Source organism: Balaenoptera physalus (assembly GCF_965194825.1).
Source record: "Balaenoptera physalus genome assembly, chromosome: 15".
NCBI classification, from domain to species: Eukaryota; Metazoa; Chordata; class Mammalia; order Artiodactyla; family Balaenopteridae; genus Balaenoptera; species Balaenoptera physalus.
The window spans coordinates 40,674,802-40,694,010 of record NC_138894.1 but is presented as its reverse complement, the minus strand read 5'-3'; the positions used below and the strand labels follow the sequence as shown (position 1 = coordinate 40,694,010).

Genomic DNA, 19,209 nt, shown 5'->3' with positions numbered 1-19,209 from the left:
ACTTTTTTTTTTTTTTTTGGCTGCGTTGGGTCTTTGTTGCTGTGCGCGGGTTTTCTCCAGTTGTGGCGAGCCGGGGCTACTCTTCGCTGTGGCACGCGGGCTTCTCATTGCCGTGGGCCTCTGTTGTTGCCAAGCACGGGCTCTAGGCGCGCGGGCTTCAGTAGTTGTGGCTCCCGGGCTCCAGAACGCAGGCTCAGTAGTTGTGGCGCACGGGTCTAGTTGCTCCGCGGCACGTGGGATCCTCCCAGACCAGGGCTCGAACCCGCGTCGCCTTCATTGGCAGGCAGACTCCCAACCACTGCGCCACCAGGGAAGCCGCCCCTACCTATTTATTTTAAAACACTGTTTGTTGCACTACCGAAAACTCTCCAGGTGAGTGTTTTTTCCCGCCCACTATGAAACAGTTGGCAAAGTAACAAGGGTAGAGCCCTAAAATCAAAGAAACAACTTAAAATTTCAACCTGAAATAATAGTGTACTGGACAAAACTTTAAATGTTTACTATTCTCTGTATTCCAGTTAGCAAAGTTGCCCAAATTACAATTTGAGGTATTTGTTCTCCTTATTTACCAATACATCAATTACTGTTCCATTAAAATAAGTAAATAGGGACTTCCCTGGCAGTCCAGTGGTTAAGACTCTGCGCTTCCACTTCAGGGGGCACAGGTTTGATCCCTGGTTAGGGAACTAAGATCCCATATGAGAACTTGGCGATGTACCAGGTCACCGCGTAGTTCTCCTCGCACCAGTCCAGCGTGGAGGTCGTGGGGCCCCAGTAGCCCTCGCGGTCTCCGGCCGGAGCCATAGCGTGCGCTGCTGCCCAGGCGCTCCACTCGTTGCGCTCGGTTCCGCGGATTCCCAGGCTGGGTCTAATATTAAGTTCTTAATTACACAAAAGTTCATTAGATTTCACAGAAAAGTCTTAAAATACTTTTTTTGAAGGCTGGACACATTTTTGTTGTTGATAATGGAGTATCTGTTTGCCTTTGTTTACATTTTAAAGCGAAGAACACTCCCAGAACCATCTAAAGGGAGATTTATTTTGGCCTGGCTCACTTCAAAGATAACTTGGGTCCATATAGATGAGGTAAACCCTTCCCTTCAAGACAGTAGTCAGTATGTTCAGCTATGAAGTCTTAACCAACCTGCAAAGTCAACAGAGCCCATAACACCCAAATGTTTACAAAGTCTTGGACTAAGCAATAAGATAGACAATGAAGGGGCCAAGGCCTACTTGGCCTCCATGTGTAAGTCAACTTTTTCCATCTTATTCACTCTTTTAATACTATGTACCTCTTCTTCATAATACTTACCATGATTGTAACTTTACATTTTTAATGGTCCTTTTGATGGGCCAACTTAGCTATAGTCTACAGTTATTCAATGTCAGTGCTGTTGTGGATATATTTTGTAGATGTGATTCAAGTTCATAATCAGTTGACTTGAAGTAGGGAGATTATCCTAGATGATCTGAGTGGATCTGATTCACGGAGCTGAAAGGCCTGAAAAGCAAAGCTAAGGTTTCCCTAAAGAAGAAGAAATTTCTGTGTGTGGATAGCAGCTTCAGCCCATGCCTGAGACTGTCCAGCCTGTCCTTTCTGATAGCCTGCCCTACAAATTTCAGACTCGCCTAACTAGCCCACACAATCAAGTAAGCCAACTCCTTGCAAGAAACTTCTTAATATATACCTTCTACTGGTTCTATCTCTCTGGTCAAACCCTGACTCTTATAACACTGTTGTGTGATTCTTTGGTAAATACATGTTTTACTTTCTGGACTGTAAAATTCAAGAAGGCAGAGACAGTACTATTTTTATTTATGTATTTATTATTTGCCAACTACGGTATTCCATGGTATGGAATAATGCCCAAGTTACAAAACTCACTCAAAAAAAAAATGTTTGCTGAATGAGTAATTACAGATTGATAGATTTCTGTATTTTTAACTAAACTATAACCCCTAAATAGAAATGAAAACAGGATTATATCTTCCAAATCTCTGGAACAAATACAAATGAAAAAGTACATAGTTCATCCAGTAAAAGGTAGATAATAAGAAAAAGAACAAGAAGCATAACCTTAGAAAAATATAAAAATTTCAAAAGTAGATAAAAAAAGATTAATTATAACAATTAATGGATATTGATTTAAAAATCCTTATTAAGAAAAAGAAAATGCTGGGACTTCCCTGGTGGCACAGTGGTTAAGAATCCTCCTGCCAATTAAGATGACACAGGTTTGATCCCTGGTCTGGGAAGATCCCACATACCACAGAGCAACTAAGCCCACAAGCCACAGCTACTGAGCCTGCATGCCACAACTACTGAAGCCCACGTGCCTAGAGCCCGTGCTCCACAACAAGAGAAGCCACTGCAATGAGAAACCCGCACAATGCAACAAAGAGTAGCCCTCATTTGCTGCAGCTAGAGAAAGCCTGTACGCAGCAACGAAGATCAAACACAGCCAAAAATAAATAAATTTTTAATAAAAAGAGAAAGAAAAAAAATGCTTAGATTTAGTTTTATAAAAATCCAACTGTTGCTTGTAAGAAAAATATCTACAACAAAAATTTTAAGAGCTTTAAGAGAATGAGATGGTCAGCAATATTTCCAAAAAATGTTAAAAAAGCAGAAGCAGTGATATTAATATCGACAAGGAAATACCCAGAAAGAAAAAGTAAAGCATATATGGGATAAAGAGGATGCATTTATAAGATTAAAAAGAGATATAAGAATTAGGAATTATGTGTCAGTTTATAAAAATATTAAAAGTTCATATTGATAAAAATAGAAGACATGGACAGAAATATGACTTTAGTTGAGATCCTTTATAAACCATTATTATAAGTTTATAAAACATCAAATAAATTTAATGATGAAAAATTAATTAAGAAGGATAGATTATATGACATATATTTTGATCTATGACAAACATACAATACTTTCTTTAAAGTGTCTGAAAAATATAATTTCTTCATTTTCTAGAAATAAAGAGTATCTCAGTAAACCTCAAAAAATGGATATTTTACTGGCCACTTTCTTTGATCATAATGAAATAAAATAAAGCATAACAAAAAAAACCACTAAAAATTAATAGTAAAAAATCAGACAAATATTTCTAATCCTTTGGGAATTAAAATAATTTCTCCCAAATAACCACTGGCTAAAAATAAAGTGAAATGCAAAATGAAATAGCATATAAAAAGGTAAGGCATTCAACCAAAATCTATATTTAAAAATAGAATCAAAAGTTTGCATTAATTTTTTCAATTAGCAAAATAAATAGAGAAAATGCACTAATCATTTACCTTAACATATTAGAAAAGGAACAACTACAATAATATTCTAAGGAAAATAGAGGGTAGAAAGTAATGATGGCTATGTTAAGATAGTAAATTAGAAAACAGGAAAAACAAGATAGATAAAGCCATGGTCTACTTCTCTGAGAAAAACTTAATGCAATTATAATTCTTTAATAAATCTAATAAAAAGAGATTGTGAAGAATATCGAGATAATTTACATCTGTGTAATTGTGTTCAATTCTACATAAATAAAATTAACAATCTTGGGACTTCCCTGGTGGTCCAGTGGTTAAGACTCTGCACTTCCAATACAGGGGGCCCAGGTTCAATCCCTGGTCGGGGAACTAGATTCCACATGCCGCAACTAAGAGTTCGCATGCTGCAACTAAAGATCCTGCATGCCGCAATGAAGATCCTGCATGCCCCTGCAACTAAGACCCGATGCAGCCAAATAAATAAATAAATATTTTAATATAAATAAATAAATAAAATTAACAATCTCGATGACAAGGAAGAAATTGAAAATCTAAGCTTTAAGGAAAATTTTAAGTTATCATTAAATAACTTCCCCCAAAGACTATAGACTCAGATAATGGAAATCTCAGTTTACTTTATGGATAAATTATTTTAATCTTCTAAGAAATTAATAATTCCCACACAATGTAAATTATTCTACAACATAACAAAATATGGAAGGATTCCCCATGTACCAAATAAATTAAGAATTAGTCTGTGGAATAAGAGGCTTAGAATTTCCTAGATAGGTGACATTTGATGACCCTCTCAAACCCAGGTTCCTATAAAATGAAAACAGTAACAGTACAAACTTCATAAAATGTCTGTGCAATTTAAATTGGATAATTCTTGTAAACCACAACTTAGTAGATTCCCAGGGACACAGTGTAAACTCTGTAATGTTTTTTCAGCTAGAATAACCCTGATATAAAAACTTGTTAAATATAATGCTGAAGTCAACAACACACCAATTTAGTTAATGAGAAATGATGGACAAATCTAAATAAAATATATGCAATCAAATTTAATAGCCTATTAGAGAATAATCAAGCATAAATGCAATGACAATTTAGTATTAGGCCATGTGCTCATGCAATGAGTTCAGCTACATTGATGTACCAAATAAGGAAAACATTATCACATAAAGAGCCTATGCCTGATAGCATCTTATAAGTGAGGAAGGAAAGTAAGATATCTCTCTAATATGATAAGTCAACAACTTCTTAATGATGAAACACTAGAAACATGGCCACTGAAATTACAAGGAACACACAAATGGCTGCCATATCCAGTTTCGTTCAGGATAAAAGTGTAGCTAGTCAAAAAAAAAATCTACATGTCCAAATTGCTATTACAGGTAAAGATGGCCACGTGACACAGTTCTAGCTGGTAACCTGTAAACAGAAATCCCTAGGTGAAGCTTGAGGGAAGGGGGTGAAGAGCGAGTAGTGGAGGGGAGATATAGGTGGAGCCTATTCCTCCTCCTCCCAGGGAACACGGAACAGTCACAGGAATATGAAGCCCCAATCTAAGGACTGAGGAGCAAAAAAATTCAAGGAGCCTGAGTTTCCAAGGTATTACACAACCAAGGAGCCAGGCCTGGGTGGCTTAGCTCTAGACAGGCCTTCAGTTCCTTACCATCAATATCCATCAAACCTTTACTCCTTTAAACCAGTCATTCTGAGTGTGGTTCCTAGACCAGCAGCATCAGTATCATCTGTGAACTTGTTAGAAATCCAAATTCTTGGACACTACCCCAGACCTACTGAATCAAAAACTCTGGAGGAGAAGCCCAACAATCTAGGTTTTAATAAGCCCTCCAGGGGATTTAAGCCACTATCCTTCAGGGCTCTCCAAAAGCCAAATTCAATTCTACCTAAAAATATATTCTGCTGATGAACATGCTGAGAAAATTCACTAGTCTCTCAGGAAAAAAAAAATTAAGTTAGATATTTACCTTATACAGGAAATTGAATTTCACATGGATTCAAGATTATATACATATGCAGATATGTGTATACACACATTATATATATATATATATATATATATATATATATATATATATATATATATATATATACCTGAAAGGTAATTTTTTTGGTTCTTTTTGTCTTTGAGTTGTGGAAAGATATTATAAGCATAAAGGAAAGAAAGCAAATCTGAATAAAAGTATCAATAAATTTAACCAACTAAACTTTTAGAATAAATTTTAAAGCAAGAACACACATTCATACGCAGCTTTTGGCAGGAAAGAGCTCTCTGCAGGAGGCCCTTTTTTCTAGACACTAACCTTAAATCAGGCACCCCCATGCTCTACTCTTCTCTGCCCCAAGCACACCGTTCAAATCTTCTAATCACACAATACCTTGCCTAATGTGTTGGTTCTTTCCATAGATCAAAGTAGTAGAAATGAAGAGTAAGTAATTAACAGACGACCAGATCGCTTCCCTAGCTTCCCCTTCAGTAATCTCCTGAACAAACTGTGTGAACAAGATAACATCTAAAGAGAAATCAGAAGTCCACAAGCCTGCACACAGTGGCAGATGGCGACAACTCTGACCCCCCTATCTCAATGATTAACTGAGATCACTTCCCTTTTTCCCTTTAAAAGCTTTCATGGCTGAGCAGAATCTTCAGAGATGGTTTTTGGGGGACCCTGAGTCCACTATCTCCCCAGATTGCTGGCATTCTGATGAAAAGCAACTTTCCTTTCTACCAACATTTCTCTCTCTTTCTCATTTATTTTTGAGCAGAAAGCAGTGGGACCTAAGTTCAGTAATGCAAACACAGTCATCTTTAAAAGGCAACTGGCACACATAAATTTTTTTAGAAAATACAACAAAGGACTGCCATTCTTTCTATACAAACAATAGCATAAACAAGTAAAAATTTTAAGAATAAATGAAAAGGCCCATAATATAATGTAGTATCAAATGAAAGCAATCCATATATGCTAATATATACTATGCACATATGTGAGTATATGTATTTATATCAGTATATATATTACACATACATACACCTGTATCCACAAGGAAATAGTCTAATATTAACAGTAGTTATCTCTGAATTATGACATTAACTAAATTTTTAATTTTTCTATAACTTCCAAATTTTCTACAATGAACATGAATTGTCTTTAATATCAGAAAAATATATGCATGAAACATTGTATGTCATGAATGTGAACAACAGGCTTGAGAATAGATAGCATGTTAGGACTGAAGGGCTTAATTGCTAAGAATGGGTCTCCAAGACATAGTACATAAAATTGCAGAATAGAATAAGAGGTTTGCTATGTTTTTAATAATTACTGTACTTAAAAAATTACACCCTGAAATGGCAATTTTTTCTCTCCAGTTTCCTCGAGTTGGAAGCTTACCTAACCAAATTTCACTCTTGACCTCACCAAAGCTCCTAAACTCACAGGTCCCTCCTCCACTGTGTAGCTTGGTACCTTTAGGAATGTATCCAGAACAATGAGTATTCTGGGGTCTCCTTTTCTGAGTGAAATCAGGAACAATCTCATACCTTATCTCATTCTCTCTGGCTGTCGAGTTTCCCATCCTGCCTTGTTCTCTGTCCCTTTTCGAGTGTCTGCCTCCTGTTTAAGTCACTGTTCACTCTACCCTTTTGTCTTTCAGTCTTCAAGCTTCACTTCTCTGGCTTTAATCCCTACTGATTTGGCATTTCCATGGACTAACAGTGCAACAGTGGCCAAGCCCTGAATTTTCCATGCAAGTGGTGTTCTGGTAAATGGTTAACAACTAGCTCCCTCCGAAAAAAAAAAAAAAAAAACTGATACAGATACAGCCAGAAGGCACACACACACATTTATTATAAATTACTACTGATATGAAGGATACTTCATATCACATAATTTCCAAATAATAATAAAATATACAATACTCTTTATCATGTATTCAAGATAGTTAATTAAATCTCACAGAATGCTTTTGTAGATTTTTGTTAAACTCTTGTATTCATAGCCAGGCTTTGATTGAGGAGCAAGAGGGTAGTTCCTCCATGAATGATGGTTGATATATTCCTTTAAGTTAATGAGAAAATAGAACACTGAAGATCTATGTAGGAAGTTCAATAGTTTCTCAAAGATCTGAGTGACTTATTTACTCAATCAGAGAATTTTCTTTGAATTCTGGGAGAATATTCCCTCAATTTTTTGTGTTATTCACACCTTACTTGTTATTGTCAAAGCATTCTTTGAAGTGTAATCTGCGTTTTTCTCCATCACTTTCTAAGATCTAGACAATCAACAAACAGTAAATCAAGCCTTGATCTGTAGTGTTTTATCAGGTTCTATGGGGTGAGTTTTCCCATCATGGCTGATTTCATGCTGCTATGGTAGCATCACTGAATGTGGAGTTGAAAAGAGAGGAGTAATGACAGTAATGACCATGGTGTTTCCACCGTGTAGACACAATGGGTACAGATAAGCTCAAAAGCATAGATTATAGCTAAATAATTACCGATGGTAAGTTCTGAATATTTATTAACTTTGTTTTTAATATAATTTAGTAGATGTTTACATAAATTAATTTTTAATAATGGCTTTCAAAATTCCTGAAATGTTGTTTTCAACATTTCAGGGCCCCAGCTCCCCTGTGTTTCCCCAGAAAAGTGTTTTTCATCATTTGTATATTAATAAAGGGGACTGTGGAATATATACATTCATAAGTAGCCTGAATATCTTCCATCTTGCTAATGTGTTCTTCCAAGAAGAAGACAAATACTGCAGAGCATCTGGGAAACGTATTGGAAATTTGGATCATTGGCTGCATAAGCCTTAATCTATTCAAGCAGTAGGCTCATTTGAGAAGCTCAGGCCCTGGCCCTCATATTCAGCCTACACATTTGTAAGAGGATAGTGCTCATGAAGGGGGTCCATGGCAGGAGGTTACTGAAGGGTCACTGAAATTCAAGCTGGGTTGTCTTGGAAAGCCAATGGATGTGTGGAGTAAGAAGCCAAAAAGACTCCTTTCTACTTTGACTGTGGCTGTACTGTTATTCTTACACATAAGTTTAGATTCTGGTCAAGTAGGGACAATAAGAAAGAATAATAATTATTTAGAGAGTACTTGTTCTGTGCTAAACACCATGCTAAATGCTATACATACATCATTTTTATAGTTCTTAAAATGACCTTGCGTGGTAAGGATTATTATTCCCACTTACAGCCAGAAAACTGAGAGACAGAGCAATTAGGGGATTTGCCCAGGATCACCCACAGAGCAAGCGATAAACTAGGATGTGAAACTGCTGGGTTACCTCCAAAGCCAATGCTTTGCTATACCACCTCCTTCTCAGTCTGGAGATGCAGGGCTTTTGAGACCCATTAATAAAAACGTGGACGGTGTCCATTCATTCTTCAACATTCGTCATTAATCCATTAACCAAATATCCTTAGTATACTCCTGTTTTCAGCTGAAATTGTTCATAGTATCCCTTTTCACTATCAGAGGTGTCGTAGTTTGAGTGTTAAATTAAACGATCCCTCTACATTTAGAAGGACATGTTCTGTGTGTAAACAGAAACAGAGGCAAGTTTTGTCTCTGCCCTGACTGCAGTGGGTCCAAGATGGCAGCAGCACAAAACCAGCCTCTACTCTGTTCTTCTCCACCTTACTAGATCAAGTCTGCACAGCTTGCAAGTCTGCACCTCTCCAGGGGCCCTACACTTTCATGTGCATGGGTAAAGGGGAAGAACGAAATTTTCCAAACACAATTTCAGTAGTAATTAGAATGTGTGGGTATGACCTTTGACCTCTGAGATCACCTTCACTGAATCCCACTACCTACTACTACATCATCCTACTACTACATCATCCTACTACTACATCATCCTACTACTACTTGCTCAACTTGAATGAGTGATTCCCCCCCACCCCACCTGACTTCCTGTGGAGATCTAGTCCTGACAGTCACAAGCAACTTTCTCCATGTCACACTGGAAAAGCACAAGTTTTCCCTCCTACAAAACCCAGGGGATACCTGTAAAAGGGGAAGCCCCTCAAAAAGATCAAGATTATCTAACGCTTCTGAGATGTGACGTCAACCATGCTCATTTTACAGCAGTATTCTTAGATTATTAAATATAACTCCAGAGAAGAGAAAAGATAAAATAAAATTTGCAAAACTTTCCATGGAAACATTAAAAAAAAATATTGTGGAGAACTAGAAAAAAATAAAGGTGTCTTAATTGATTATTTGTAGATTAGCTGTTAACTATTCTTAAAGCATGTGTAAATTGAAGCCTTTCTTCCTGTGACTCTATCAAGTGAACCCTAAGCTTAAAAAGATATCAACACAAATAATCCACTTTTAAATCTTGAAAATTATACAATCTCTTTCTCTGTAGATGAACATTATATTAAGAAAAATTATTTATCATATTAATAGCAAATGTTTTCACAACTTTAAATATGTTCTGTGTAGTCATAATTAAATTAAGATCTTCAAACACAGGCTAGTTCTTTTGATTTGAATGAAAGAAACAATCTATGGGCTATATAAGACTAATATTTTTTGTCCTTTACCACCAGGAAAACATCTGGTTTTCTGGTCTTAAAATAAACTTCTTACTGGTTTTCTTATAAGGGTCAAGAAAAAATCCAGAAAACATCAGCCTAAACAGAAAAACCATCTCTCCTGACATTGCCTAGAGCAGTAACACAAGTAAACATGCGTGTGCGCGTGCGTGTGTGAAATATATGTGTGATGTTGCTGCTTTTCCTGGAATGTTTTCTCATTCCTCTCTTGCTAATACAGTTTTAATTCTTAAATATTAATGCAATCAAGGAACTAATCCCTATGGATTATACCTTAAATACAAGGGATGGCTCATAGTGATATTAAGTTGAAATCTAACACTTAGAGACTAAAGAATAATACTGTGGTCAAGTCACAAAATAGATATTGCCATAAAAATGTTTAAACTAACTACCATGGCATATTACATTTATTCTTTTCTGCTATTGATAGCTACTTGTATTGGGCTGGAATAAATGACCACATTTCTTCACCAGTATGGTCTTAATGAAAAATTATAGATTATGATTATATTCTTTTGCCAAGTGAGGACTCATGGTTTACTTTTTATGTCTTGACATCAATAGGAAAAGAAAAACTAGGTTTTTCAAATAAAAAAGTTTATTTGAAATCTCCTATTCTTATTAATAGCTTCTTTCTAAATTATGAAATATATCTTTTTATTGATATTAGGATAATTTTTCATAACTTTTCCTAAACCTTACCTCAAAATGTTTTAGAACATGAGGCAGACTGGAATATGAAATAACTTTAACAAATCGTTGAATAATAGAGACTGATTGCAAAACTCCATAAGAGTTAGCACCGTACCAAGAGCCCAGGATACAATTCTGGCTCTGCCATCTAGGACAGGGGTGGGCAAGCTGCTGCCTATGGACCAAATACAGCCTGGGGCTTGTTTTTGCAGGGCTCTCTACCTAGGATGGTTTTCAAAGAGTAAACAAGTCCCAAAAGAATATACAACTAAGATAGTATACGGCCTACAAAGCCTAAGATATTTACCATGTGACCTTTTACAGAATTTCCCCTGGTCTAGAAGGTCACAATTTTGTCAGGGAAATGATATTTGCCTATGTCCAATAATTAGTGAGAAACAGAAATTATATAGAATAAACTGAAGGTAAGGTGGGAATTTAGAGAAGAGACATTAATCATTGTGTACCAAAATTACTAGGGAAATTACTAGGTGCAGAGAGTCACCTCTCAAACTTTCTCGTGATCATGAATGACCTGGGGATCTTGTAACCATGCAGATTCTGATTCAGCAAGTCTGGGACAGATTCTGCATTTCTAACAAGCTCCCTGGTGATACCCCGGTTGCTCTTCCACATACTATATTTTAAATAATGAGCATTTAGAGGACAGTGAGGGTTTGGAAATGCCAAGAGTAGCAGGTAAAAGGGCCTGCCTGTTGCTGCACTTAGAAGCCATGGTAACAGCCTTAAGAAAATAGTTCAACAGCAGAATAAATGTACCTGTGTTTTCCATATGTTTCTTGCCAATGAGATGACAACCTCCAGGGCCCACTTTTCCCCAACACTGTTACCCGGATTATTGATACTAGACCAAAGCCACATTCATATGAAATATACCAATCATTTTTTCCAGAAGTCTGAAAGACAGGAAAAACCCTGTTGAAAGGAAAAAATTCTTACCCTGGGAACTGAATCGACATGAGTAGAGTTAGTTTTGTAATATAGACTTTGCAATTTAACTACCTTCTTGTCTATCCTTTTACATTCAAACTAATCTAAAATGTTATTTATAACTTTAATATGTTTTCAATGCTGTAATTTCATTCCTAATCAAAAGCCATTTTCGGCTCTGACCAGAAGATTCTGTATAAATAAGCATTCACAAAAGGAAACATTTGCATGTAGGACACTTCAAGCACCCCTAAGCATGCATTTGGCTAGGCTAACTAAAACACTATTAACAGTAGTAAAAATATTAAGAAGACTTTATTTTTACAGTAAATAAAGAAATTTGTAATAGTCTCAGATACAGTGTAAGAGTGTTTTAAAATTATGGTGGCAGAGTGAACGATGTGAATCCTGTTGCTTGAAGAAGAGTCAAGGGCAGTCTTTAAAATCAGGCCATCTTCCTGGTGTTCATAACCGCAAAGACACGTGGATGATGACCGAATTCCATTACAGCCAGGGAAAAGAAAGTTATTAACTTTGAATAAGACATTTTGGGGCTGTTCAGATTATTTTCCCCCAAGGTTTCACTTAAAGCAGTAGAGAAAAGTATCTTTTTAAATTACCTCCATGACACCCACAGACATTATTCCTGGGTAGATACAGGCCCAATGGGGGTTGGTGCCTGAAATGATCAGTGGGGTTGAATTCAGTTAGTGGCACTGCTAAGTGGTGCTTGCGGAAACCACGGTGTGCAAAATATATGCCCCACTCCAGAATCTGAGTAACTTGCTCTGCTTTCTCCTAACAACATCCCCAGACTGAACTCCCGATTGTCACTCAGTTAGAAAGGGTCCCTTCCTCCAGTGAAGCTCCCTTTCCCAGCAACTTTCTGACTTCTCAGCCTTAGTAAGTTGTCCCAGGCTTTCTTTTCCTGTAACATTTACAGCTTGGCTTCATTTTTAAACCTGTAACCTATATATAGTGTAGGACTCTCTGAGTCCAATTCTGAGTGCAATCACTGAATTGGGAGGCTTAAAATTGATGAAAGGTTTGAAAAATAGGTAAGATGAGGAAATGCTGAAGGAAATGAGGTTACTTAAACTGGAGAAAAGAGCATGAGACCTAAGAAAATCAGTGGTATGCTATAGCCAACTCATCCTAGCTATTAAATTTTTAGGAATTTTGTGAGCTGATTGTTAAACACAACCATTAATCACAGGTAAATTATATAAACATATATTACAAACAAAAGTAATACAAAGGAGCACAGGAAATTTTTGGGGGTGATGGTTATGTGTATTATCTTTATTGTGGTGAAGATTTCAGGAAGTATGTTGAGTACCGTAGAGTGATTGCTAGAACGTTGTAAATCTTATTTATTCCATTGTAAAATTTTATGTAAGATTTATCATAAGCCCATTGTTAGTAATTAAACCCTCCATTTCTCTTATGGTATCTATTCTTTCATAGAAAGTGGTAGAAATTTGGAATCTCTATTTTGGAGTGGGGAAGCATGCATTCTCCTAATCAATGAGATTTGTCACTTTATCATGTGACATTGAAAGCTCCTGGTGATCACAGGTTCATGGTGGCACAGTTGGGAACCTCTCCAACAAACTCAATAACTCAGGGGTAGGAGCTAAGAAAGCTAGTGGCATGACTGATCCAAAGTTTGAGGCCAGCAAGGAAAACGTACTGGCAGGTTGAGAGGTGAGGAAATTGAGGAAACATAAAACAGGTTATTCCGGAGAACGGGCTGGAAAGACAAACAAATACGGTCCATAGTTTCTATGAATGTTTTCCTTTTAGGTATTTATAAAATAGTGAGCTGTAAAAAAAATAATAATAATAAAATAAAATAAAATAGTGAGCCAAGAAAAGTTTTTAAAAAATGATTTGAAACAACAGCTGGTGCCCACTATAATTTGTCTCAGGTTCAAATGAATCACTAAAATATTTTAGCTCCCAACTCCATCTTTCAATGGGATTCTGTTACATTCTATTTTGAACTTTTTGAAATAATATTCCTTTAACTTATTATTTTTAAAAAACTGCTCAAATCATTTATAATTAAGCATGATTTTGCCAAAGTTCATAGCAACCTTCTTGTCCTTAAGAATGGTTTTGGTATCACGCTTTGCAAACAGCAATTAAAATAAAAGCATTCTGCAGCGGGTATTTCTCTGTTCCCAATTTGTGCCTTCTAATAAAAATTGAGAAACAATTAGACCATAACCCTTAAGCCAAAGCTTTGTTTTAGTTCAGCTTTTGTGGCTATAAGGAATACAGACTTACTGGCATTAGCTAGCTCAAGGAAAGGAAGTTTACTGTAAGGGCTCTCATTGAAAAAGAAAAGGAAATGATTGGAATTACAATAGCACCTGGTCTTAGGGACCCTGGAGCTGAATGGTTGTTCAGTTTGCAGTATCTGAAATCTACAAATATTCATCCCAATGATCCTGACACTGCTTCTTTTGGTTCCACTATTAGAAGGTTTCCTCGGAGTTTCTGCCCCCCCCCCCACCCTCCATGTTTTTGCGCAGGGCCCTCTAGCAAATTCTTACTTCAAACCTCCAAGAGGAAATATGATTGTCTCAGTGTATCTTTTTGTAACAGTCAGAGGTGGAGAGTCAACCTATGGATTGGCTCCCAAAGTCAAGAGCCCATCTCTACTCCAATCAGGGTTCACCTGGGCAGCAAGGGCTCTCCATGGAGTAGCTCCCCCAGAAGAGGGATAGACATGGTAGGTGATTTTAATTACAATTGCCAGCAGCAAGGAACTACTGTATAGCACAGGGAGCTATATTCAATATCTTGTGATAACCTATAATGGAAAAGAATCTAAAAACTGAAACTAACACATTGTAAATCAACTATACTTCAATGAAAAAATTTACTAGTTAGTTAATTAATTTTAAAAAGTTGCCAGTAGGTCAGGGCTGAGGAAAAATGGGCCCAGTGCTTACCCAAGTGCATTCTGGGGTATATTTAAGAAACACAGTAACAATACTATTAAAAAAATTCTCTAGTCATTTTGTTGCCTATTCAGATTCTGTCAATTGCATCCTGATAGATTTGGAGCTGGGGTAGAGCTCTGTACACAAAGTGTGCTATGTAATAGGACATTATGATTTTAATTATTTTTTTTCTTGAAACAAAGACCTCTTAGAATTGGCCATTGATCCGGAAGATAATATTATTATAATATAAGTGACAAGGCAATCACTCCACAAAAAAGCTCCTTAGAAAGGCTCTCAATGTCTCAAATTTTTGCTTAATAATCACTGTTAAACTTATGGATAATTTCTGCAGGTAAAACAAGTCAGAGTTTAACTCTGGTTTATTAAAAAGTTTTTAGTTGTACTAAAACTTACTTATATGTACATGTTGTTCAAATGCCTAGAAACGTTATTTTGGCGTTTTGAATCATATTGCATTCAGATGTCTACAAGACTTATCTTTTGTTTATTAAAACATTTTATTCAGAAGTTAAATGTACTGTATTCATTTCAGGAGTTATATTCAGGAAGAACGTTTAATTTGAACTATGTTTAGAACTGTAACAGATTGTGTGAATTAAGTAATTTTAAAACTAAAACTTATGATAGTTTCCTACCACATAATGATTACAGATTACAGCCATCCTGGGGGTGCTAAGGTAACAACACATGTCTATTTTTTGAGCTCGAGTTGTTCCTTTTTACAAGGGTTACCTGGGCACTATAGAATTTGGATAGTTAGGGGAAATTATTCATTGCTATTTTATTTGCAATATTAATATGCTTTAAAGGATTACTACATGGTTATTACTCCTATAAGCATTATTAAATTCTTCAAACTCTAAGTGTGAGTTAGACGTTTTTAGGATAAATTCGGTCTTAGATAGCTATGATGCCATTTATTTAAGAAAGTTTTGTAGTAGACATTTGAGGTTTTTTATTCTGCTTCTGGAATTCTTGGTCAGTTGAGAGGTAGGAGAGATCCCAGAGAAAAATTACAGTATTCCTATTAATTTAGACAATTAGAGGCTCGAGAAGTTAATTTGAATTTTAAGAGATGTGACCTCCCAAGCAGTCATATCCAGTTATAAATGTATAAAACCAAATAATGGTTTTAAAATATGTAGATTAAAAACAATCAGACAGGAAGGAAGGGGATAGGGCACAACCATTAAAAGAATGACATAAGATACTACAAAAACTGGTTAGACCCAACTAGGCCCAAGGTGGCAGAAGATTTGACTTCCAGTAGACCTTGAACCTCACTGAAATACATTAGCTAAAGGACACACCCACCAGCACCATGACAGGTGCCATGACAGTTCCGAGGCCTACCATAAAAGACCAAAAAGTGGGCTGTGGCCCAATTCCTGGAAATCCCTGCTCCTTCCCCAAAATAGTTAGAATATTCCTTCCATTCATTAGCCTGTGAAATTACCTAGCCCATAAAAACTAACCATCTCCACACCTTAGGGCACTCCCACTTTCTGAGATGGTCTGCATTCTGCCTAGGGAATGTGTATCTCTCTAAATAAACTTGCTTTCATTTTACTTTGGCTCTTGAATGTTTTCCTGCGCAAAGGACCCTCAATTGTTGGCCCATCCCAGGAACTTGCTTGAGACCTGGGACATGACCTTTCTCTCCCTCCCTCTTCTCCTACAACAATGGCAAGAGAAATATTAGTAGAAAGTCAAGTGCTGAGGAAAAAGAAAATAATTATTTGATCACGATGTTTTACATAACTGCTAGAACCTCAAATTTAGGTCTAGGATTCCTGTCAGCCAGACTAAAGAATAAAAACAGAGTAAATTACAAAAAAGCAATATAAATCAGTTCTTCAGTAGAAACAAAGATTTTTCCTTACATTAAAATTTTAGAACATTTTTATTGATAAATATAACATGTATACAGGAAAGTAAACAAAATGACATGTTCAGCTCAATAAATTATCACAAAACCAGCAACTAGAACAAGACAATGAACAAAACCAACACATCAGATACTTCCCCTCCCTCTTGGCTTCTAATCATTGCCTCTTCTCCCTTCCCCAAAGTAACCATTATCCTGACTTTTATGGTAATCACTTTCTTGATTGTTCTTTATAATTTTGTCACTTAAGCTTACATCCCTATACAATATAGTTTAATTTTGCCTATTGGAATTTATGTAAATGGAGTTATATAGTATTCTTGCAGAGGAAGGAGTAGGGGAGTCTGGCTTCTTTTGCTCAAGTTTATGTTTATGAGATTTTTTTCCTTGTTGTTGAAAGGAGCTGTAGTTTTTCATTTTCATTACTATGTAGCATTTTGTTGAGCAAATATAGCTCAATATATTTACCCACTCTACTGCTGAAGGGTATTGGGTTGGCTTCCAGTTTAGGGTAATTTTGAATTTACCTGCTAAAACCATTTTTATAAAACGTATCTTGATGCACAAGTCCATGAATTTCCATTGGTTATAGCCCTAGGAATGGAACTGCTTAATCAAAACCCGTTTTCCAAATTGTTGGACCAAGTCATACCCTCACCAGCAGTTCCGTGACAGTTCCCATTGATTGGGGCCTCTGGCTCTGTGTTAGCTGTGGCTGTGGTTTCATCACTGTTTTACTTACTTGATACCCACCCTTATTGTCAGTCTTTTTAATTTTAGCTATTCTGATGGGTGTAAAAGAGTATCATATTGTGGTTTTAATTTTCATTTTCCTCATTACAAATGAGGTTGAGCAAGTTTTGAGCAAACAAACTTTAGACAAGTTTATTGATCACTTTGATTTTCTTTTGCAGAGACTGCTAAAGCATTATATCTGACCCATTTTTCTTAACAGTGGTCAATCATTTCCTCAGTGATTTACATCTGTTCTTCATATATTTTATATATGGGCCCTTAATTTTGCATATTGTAAATATCTTCTCCCAATTTGTGCCTTGCCTTTCATTCTCTTTAATGTCTTTGGACAGACAGAAGTTCTTAAGTTATGTATTTAATGTAGTCACATTTATAATTATTTTCTTTATAGTTGGTGACTTTCTGTTCCATTTAAAATTCATTTTCTGTAATGAAGACAATTTATGCCACACTGTCTTAACTAACTGGTAGAGATCCAACTTTATTGTTTTTCAGGAGATCTTCAAGAGTTCCTTGGATATTTTTAGCCTTTTGCATTTCCATGTTCATTTTAAAATAAACTTGCCATATTACACACATAGATACACACACCTACTGCCATTTTGAATGGATTTGCATTGAATCTACAGATAAATTTGGGAAGAACATCATAACAATATTGAGTCTTGCAACCTATGAACATAGTATAATTCTCCATTTATTAGGTCTTCAATTTCTTTCAAAAATATTTCATAATTCTCTCTGTAGGGGTGTTGCAATCTGCTTAAATCTATTCCTAGTTAATTGATACCTTGTATGCTACTATAAATCATATTTTTTTAAAAAGTCAATGTTACATTTATTATTAATCTATTGAAACATGATTGATCTTCGAATATTGACTTCATATCAGCAACTCTGTTAATTTATGAATTTAATAACTTTTCCTACATGTTTTGATTTTCTATGCACATATCCTCCATGAAAGAAGTTTCATGCCTTCCTTCCTAATCTATACCTTGTATTTCCTCTTCTTCGAAATATTAAACCCCACAAGAACCTGAATCCGAGTAAACTCAATACAAAGATGCCAGTGGATTCTTCCCACATCGCTTGCTCTCACTCTCAGCTATGGTGGCCAGACGGCTGCCCCTTACAACCAGTTCCTATCCTGACGAATCCGAGCAGAGCAGAGCAGGTTCGCGATGCGGGCTTCCGAAGCGCCCGCTCGCACCCTGGCCGCCCCGCCCCTCGTCCGGACGCAGCCAATCAGAACCCGCCTCTTACGAGCGTCCCACCGGCCAAAATGGCGGCGGCCGTTGGTGCGGGGTCTCGCTTGTAGTTCCGTTGCTCTACTCCTCCCGTTGCAAAATGTGAAAGGAGGAGCGGCTGGTGGAGGGCGTCCTACGCAATGAGTCGGCGAAGGAAATATGGGGACAGCCCTGGCCTGAAGAACACGCCGCGCAAAGCGGCGGCGACTGAGGAATGCAGCTCGGTGGTCGAAACGGGGAAGAGGCGGCTGAGGTCGGCCCGCGGTTCAGGGCCCTGTGGGGCTGGAGAGAGGCCTCCCCGGCCCCTGCCGCAGCAAGAGCAGCCTCCAGTAGCCGCTTCGTGCAGTAAAAGTAACCCCGAGGGTGAGACGTGGGCAGCGGGGCCTCCCTGGGCTTCGGCGCCGCAGCTTCAGAAGCCAGCTCGTGACCGGGAAACCCCGGGTGCAGGTGGGAGTGGAGTCTGAAGTTGTGTTTTCTTTCCCTGGGCTTCTCCCTCGTGAGTCCAAACTTAACGCGACACCACTCCCCCAGGGCTTTCATCCCCGAGTGTGAGCACTGCCCCGTTAGGCGTGACAACCCACTTGTCGCTCCTGCCACAGGAATAGATTGGGGGGTTTACCTGTTGGAGGGAGGAAGGCTAATTTGTAGGCTCTTCTCCAGGCATCAACAGTGGCAGAGCGAGGAGATATAATATCTTGTGCCTTCTGCTTATTCCTACGGCAGTTATTTCCCCTTAAACTTTTTGCCCTGATCTGACTTAGAGAAGGGGCCGTGTGGAATATATAGCTATCTCTATCCTCAAAGCC

At 37.3% G+C, this 19,209-nt stretch overlaps 1 protein-coding gene and 1 long non-coding RNA gene across 6 annotated transcripts in view; both read left to right on the top strand.

The window, feature by feature from the left end:
- The window catches only part of LOC309643712, a 129,664-nt gene that overhangs the window by 82,531 nt on the left and 27,924 nt on the right, over nucleotides 1–19,209 (top strand). The gene's annotated exons all lie outside the window — the stretch shown is intronic.
- The window catches only part of ETAA1 (ETAA1 activator of ATR kinase), a 29,065-nt gene continuing 15,251 nt past the window's right edge, over nucleotides 5,396–19,209 (top strand). For 4 of the 5 annotated variants that reach the window (XR_014253955.1, XR_014253956.1, XM_082426570.1 and 1 more), the window contains exon 1: nucleotides 18,425–18,850. Coding sequence is in view for 3 of the 5 variants with exons in the window: in XM_082426570.1 (XP_082282696.1) it covers nucleotides 18,544–18,850 (307 nt within the window). In the remaining 2 variants the exon portion in view is untranslated. Of the gene's footprint in view, nucleotides 18,851–19,209 lie in introns of all 5 variants that reach the window. The other variant, XM_082426571.1, reaches the window with a different exon arrangement.